Below are 6,676 nucleotides of genomic sequence, written 5' to 3'. Positions count from 1 at the left end.
GGGAGGAGGGTAGAGAGAATAGTGCAACAATGAATGAATGGAAACCCAAAATCTCTGTAAATGTTTATGAAAATTAATAAAGTATAGAAAAAAAAACAACAAACTGTGAATTGGAATTCTTCATGTTAGGGATCCAAATGAGATATAGAATAAATTTTAATTCTGAACCTCACTGTCTTTTCTCATTGCAAATTCAGAATAAAAAGGAAGAACTAGCCATCAAGTTCATCCTTTCATTTCTTCTAGTATTATGATTCCTCATGTTGAATGAGACAAAAATCCTTTAGTTAATTCATTATTACTGGCTGTTTCCAAATATGCCCTTGTCTTCTTACCAAAGAATCATATTCTGGTTCAACTACAGACTTACTCAGTTCTTTTGAGGTCTTTTAGTAACACAAATTGAGTGTAAAGATTACATAAATACTCCTAGTCTCTTAGAAACCTGAACTATGAATTATTTTCATTGTAAATTAAAATAGTCTTTTAGCCTTGGTGGTAAGTTATTTTTTTCCTTTTTTTAAAATTTATTATTAATTTCAATGAATATTTACAGAGACTTTGAATTTCCATTCATTCATTTTTGCACTTTCCCCCCCTCCCAACCCTCCCCCCTAGTACACTACCCTCTTGAAAAAGTAAAAGAAAAATTATTTCATTGTTTTACAATGCCTCCCAGCAGGTCCACTCCACTATACAGCCTTCACTCTAGACTCCTGTCATGACAAAAATACCTAATTAATTTTCCCTTTCAAACAGTTTTCTCCCTCCACTGTTTCAATGCAGTATACATTATAGAACCCATCTTTCTCAGTCTCCCCCAACCCCGAGGTCAGTCCTGTTTTACAACAGTGGCACCATGCAGTATTTGTCCTTTTGTGACTGAGATATTTCACTCAGCATAATGTCCTCCAGGGTCACCCATTTTGAATAATATTACATGAGTTCCTTGTTTTACAATGTAGTGTATTATTCCGTTGTGTGAATATACCACAGCTCCTCTATCCATTCGTTTGTTGTTGGGCACTTAGGTTGTTTCCAACTCCTTGCTATTGTGAACAAAGCCACGATAAACATGGGTGTGCATATATCTGCTTGGGTGTCAGTTATGGTCTCTTTGGGGTGTATTCCCAGTAGTGGAATTGCTGGGTCAAATTGTATCTCTATTTGCAACTTTTTGAGAAAGCGCCATAGCACCTTACACTGTGGCTGCACCATTTTACATTCCCACCAACAGTGAATAAGGGTTCCAGTTTCTCCACAACCTCGCCAACAATTGTTGCTTGCTGTTCTGTTAAATTTTGCAATTCTAATTAGGGTGAGATGATATCTCATAGTTGTTTTGAGGCGGTAACTTATTAAACAGTTTGAAAGGCATGGTCATTGTTACAAGACTAACATGGTAATTGGTGGTGCATAATCCTTGTATTAAATTCTCTGAAAGCTCAAATTTAGTCAGACTGTGTGGTATTACATCTCTTGGACTAAACCACTCTCTGAGATGTTGACGGCAGGATTCAAGCAGGTTGAAAAGCTCAGGCAGCTTCACAGTCTACAGTACGTAAACAGCAAAGTGAAATAAAGTGAAGAGCCAGGACAGGAAATGCCAGGAACTTATTAATATCTGAATGCAAAGATGTAGCGTGTGGTTAGCTCAAGTATGTGTTTCCTAAATAGAAGATTCAGCTGTGCTCCCACTTTTTCATTTCTTAAAATACCACTCTATAAACAGAAGTTTCCCTTTCCCAACTCTTCTCTTTACTCCCCTATAGACCTCCATATGTAGTGACCACATATTTGTTGCCTGTGTAAATTTTATAAATTGGCATATGGTCAATGATGGTTAAAAAATTCTTTAAAATACAGCAAACTGTTTCTATTTCTTTATGTTTTCTAGCTCTCCCCCTTTTCTTTTTTTCTCCCTCTTTCTCCTCCTCATTCTCTTGCCTCATCTTCCCTCCCTTCCATCCTCATTTCTTTCTTGTTTCTACCTACAACTTCCGAAGATCATGGGTCCACTTAAAAACTCTATGTAAGGACTTCGTGTTATTGTGGATCTTCACAGGCAGCCAAGAATGGGCAGAATTAATTTTTAGAACCATGTAACAGTGTTTGTCAGTTCAGGCGACTGTCAGATGAATGTCACAGCTGCTGTTGTTGTTACTGTTAATGTGCTGTCAAGTTGACTATAACTCACACTAACCCTATGAGCTCTGAATACTGCCCTATCCTGAGCCAATCTCACTGTCTTCTACACATCTGCCTTTATTAACCCACATCTCTTGGCTCCAAAATCCCTGAGACAGACAGACAAAGCACAGAAAAAGAGAAATGCTTCAAAATATATGGTGTAACTCTTAGTTTATCTTCTAGGAATGATAACTTATATGACTTTAAGAAAACTTGTCACAAGTATGAATGTTTATAAAAAAGGATAGATTCCAGTGGTAGTGTACCAAATATTCATTGAGCATTGTGTGTAATTTAAGTATAGTTCCTTCCTTAGACAAACTAAGCCTAAAAGAGCCACAAAGCAAAAATCTATGTCTTTGAAGCTAAAATCAAGCTCTTTGTCTTTATCTTCGTATTTCTTCATTCTGTCTCCACATGCTCCTTAGCAAATGGATCTGTCATTTGTTTTCTTTTAGCTAAGTTCAAAACAGGGAGCACTGTTGTCTAGTGAGTAAGACGTTTGCCTGACAACCCAAAGACAAGTGGTTTGAACCCACGATCTTCTGTAAGAGAAAGATAGGCAATCCCTCCCTTGTGATTTACAGTCTCTGAAAACTTACTGGAGAGTCAACTATGTGTTAGTTCCAACTCAATGATTTTTATTTTGTTTTGTTTGGAGCTCAAAACACTTTTTTGATTACTTTTATAATTACTACACCCTGGAAAGAGCCTATCTCATGATGCCCGCCCTTGATCACACTAATTCAACACTTTAAAAAACAAAAGATTTTCTTAACAGAAGCTTCAGTAGCCAAGTCTTTTGGAAATGTCATTGTGGAAAAAGACTATTTACTTAAAGAATGGCCATGACTCATCACAAGCTTGACAACTCGCCAGGTCCTTTCAGACACCTGTGCTTTTTTTCTATTGTTTCCTTAGCTGGACTGCATGTCTTCTTGTCTCTTTGACCTCAGTAAGTATAGAGCCTTCCTCTTACTCTAGATTTGCCTGAATTCTACCTGATTAAATAAAATAGCACCCATCATGTAGGTATGACTTACCTTCTCACTCATTTTGTCCTGATATTGCCTGTTACGTCAAAGCTGTATTGATGTCCAGCACATAACATTCAGTCTGACCCATGTTTGTTCTAAGGCTAGCTGTACTGTCCTCTTATAGACTGTGTGCTATTGAAGCTTCTGTTAACTAAGCAGTGGGAGAAAACAGTTACAACCACATCCTAAATAATTTTTTAGGATGAACATTTGTTTTAATCCTCTTTGCATTTCTCTCCATTCTAGGGATCTCCAGGAACTTGATGATAGTACCCAGCTCCCTCTGCTTTGCCATTTCTCAGAAACAGCTGAAGGACTCACCACTATCCGGGCATTTAGGTCAGTAAGCATGGTTTTATATTCCTCCTTAGGCAATTACACCATCAACAACTATTTATCTGCAAATACCTAATAATTACTATTATTCTGTTACTCAGAGTGATAACCATTGTATGCTTGTCAATACCTTAAACCAGAAGTAAAAAAAAAATTGGTGAAGCATTATTAGAATTAGAGTTTAGTCATCTGAAAAGATGACAAGATAAAGGATTGAAACAGTATATTGGAAAGATATTACCTATGTGTCCTGGACAAGACTTTTGAGTTTCTGTAGCATCAGTTTTGTCATCTGTAAAAGTGGAGAACTCAATCTTACTTCTTATGGTGAGTATTGTTGTTGAGTACCATCAAATCAGAACTGACCCATAGCTGACTTTCAAGTGGATTTTCACACAGGAGGGGACTGCCCATCCTTCTCCCTTGAAGTTGCTGGTGGATTTAAACTATATGCTTTGGGGATTGTAGTGCAGTTTTCTACTAGGCTACCAGAGCTCTTTATAAACTATTACTGCTGGGGCTCCTTTTGACCTACCCTGTTTCCTATTTATTTTATTTGTCTTAATCATGTGAATATGTAAACTACTTACAAATTTTTAAATCAATTTACACATTTATTATTTCTTTCAACTTGAATACAAACTTCATGAGAGTTGTTGTTGTTGTGTGCTGTCGAGTCAGAACTGACTCACAGCTGACCCTCCAGTGGTTTTTCAGAGACAGATAATTGCACAGAAGGAGATTACCCATCCTTCTCCTGCAGAGCAGCAGGTGAGATTTGAACTGTGTGCCTTCAGGACTGCGGTTCAGTTTCTTGCCACTAGGCCGCCAGAGCCAACCTGCATATAAATCGTATGAGAGTAAGTCTTTTATATTCATTTTTGTATGATCAGTGACTAGAAGAGATCCTTATTTATTTTTTTTAAATAAGGTGATTCAACAGAGTGTAGAAGTTATCAAACAGCAGACTTAAAATCATATTCTAATAAAATCTCACTAAAAATTATTCAAAACCAGCTGCAACAGTACATTAACATGAATTGCCAGAATTTCAGCCTAAATTCAGCAGAGGCTGTGGAATGAGGGATACCCTTGCCGATATCAGATGGATCATGGCTGAAAGCAGAGACTACCGGAAAGAAAGATGTTTGTGTTTTATAGACTATGAAAAGACATTTGAATACACACACACACACACACACACACACACACACACACACACACATAATCGATAATACTGAGAAGAATGGGAATACTACAGTTAATTATGCATATGTGAAGCCTGTATATAATCCAAAAAGGAAGTTATTTGAATAGATCAAGGAGACAATGAATGTTTTAAAATCAAGAAAGCTGTGGTTCAAAGTTGAATCCTTTCACTATACTTGTTAAGTCTGTATGCTTAACAAATAATTCAAGAAACTGGGCTATGTAAAGAAGAATGTGGCATCAGGATTAGAGGAACCCTCATCAAAAACCTGCCTTATGCTGAAAACACAACTTTAGTTACAGAAAGTGAAGAAGACTTGAAAAACTTACTGAAGAATACTAAAGACTAGAGTTTTATTATGGTTACACTTCAACATCAAGAAAACAAAAAAGGCTTTATCACTGGATGAATAGGCAACATGATCATAGATGGAGAAAAGATTGAAGTAAAAGATTTATTTTATGTGGATCCACAATTAACACCTATGGTTGTTGGGTGCTGCCAAGTCAAAACTGGTCCATAGCTGACCCTCCAGCACTTCTCAGAAGCAGTTCATTCACAGAGGAGGAAATTGCCCATTCTTCTCCTGCATGCCAGTTGGTGGGTTTAAACTGTGTTCCTTTGGGATTGGAATTCTTTCCACTAGGCCACCAGAGCTCCCTATGGGAGCAGATGTAAATAATTAAAAAGGTATGTTGCACTGAGAAAATCTGCCATCAAGAACCCTCAGATATCAGTTTAAAGACTAAGGTACTCCTAAGCCAAGTTACAATATTTTTAATTGTTTTAATGCATTTGAAAGTTGGACAATGAAAAAAAAACTGATTAATTGATACCTTTAAATTGTTGTTTTGGCAAAGAGTAGTGAATATTCCCATGGGTTTCCAAAAAAGGACAAATCTATCTTAATGGAAATGCAAGCAGAGTACTCCTTAGAAACAAGGGTGGTGAAACTTCATCTCACACACTTGGGGCATGATAGAAGGAGGAGCTGGTGCTTGGTAAAAGACAGCATGCTGAGAAAGGTAGAGGGTCAACCAAAGGGAAGAAGACCTCCAATGATATGGACTGACAAAATGAATGTGCCAGTGAATTTAAGGCATGACAGAGATCATGAAAATGGTGCAGGATAGGGCAAGGTTCAGATTTCTTTTTCATAAAGTTGCTATGAATCATAGCTGACTGGTAAGATCTAAGAATGGTAACAACAATATTATCAACACCTAGAACAATTCCTGGCTCAAGAAAAACATTTGCTGGCTAAGGAGTTCACAGAGTAATGATAAAGTGGACTTAAAATGCAATAACGGAATATATGTGTTATAAAGTGCAATTTGAGCAGAAAGAAGATTAGCCCTCTCTCTCAAAGCAACAAGAAGATAATTAATTGAAGAAAAGATCTTTTATTATTTATTTTATTTGGCAGGGAAAGGAAATATAGTTTTAAAAACAAGTAATGTGTGGCAAAGTATTTCTATATTGTATAGGATATAGAGTCCAGTATTGCTGACTCAAGTTTTTAAACTTACATTTAGTACAAAATGAATAGTTACTGGTGGAAGACTTTGAAAAAGTAAATGGATGCCAATAGATAAAGGGCACAGATTACTTTCCTTTAAAGACGGCACCTTTTTATTTTCAAGTTTGGTAGTCACTGAAGGATTTTTAACAGAGAGTGGCTTGATAAAACAGTGTCCTGATAACTGTGGTGTACTGTGAAGCATGAACTGAGAATTGTGGAGGCTAAAGGCAAGAAGATGCCTGGAAATTGTAAAAGTTCAGGGAAGAGATGACAAGAGCTAGTTTCAAGAGACACAGGAAACAAAATTACTGATCTGTGGGCTATTTACAAAAAGGTTTCAGTAAGATTTAGGGACTAGTTGAATGTGAGAAGAAGAAATTG

At 36.8% G+C, this 6,676-nt stretch overlaps 1 protein-coding gene across 3 annotated transcripts in view; it reads left to right on the top strand.

The window, feature by feature from the left end:
• The window catches only part of ABCC9 (ATP-binding cassette, sub-family C (CFTR/MRP), member 9), a 227,669-nt gene that overhangs the window by 176,198 nt on the left and 44,795 nt on the right, over positions 1–6,676 (top strand). For all 3 annotated transcript variants that reach the window (XM_006897200.1, XM_006897201.1, XM_006897199.1), the window contains exon 28: positions 3,474–3,566. In XM_006897200.1, coding sequence (XP_006897262.1) covers positions 3,474–3,566 — 93 coding nt within the window. The remainder of the gene's footprint in view (positions 1–3,473; positions 3,567–6,676) is intronic.

The sequence above is a fragment of the Elephantulus edwardii genome, unplaced genomic scaffold, assembly GCF_000299155.1.
Source record: "Elephantulus edwardii isolate Elephantulus edwardi_28Jun2011 unplaced genomic scaffold, EleEdw1.0 scaffold00206, whole genome shotgun sequence".
Lineage (NCBI taxonomy): Eukaryota > Metazoa > Chordata > Mammalia > Macroscelidea > Macroscelididae > Elephantulus > Elephantulus edwardii.
This window is presented reverse-complemented; position numbering and strand designations above follow the sequence as displayed.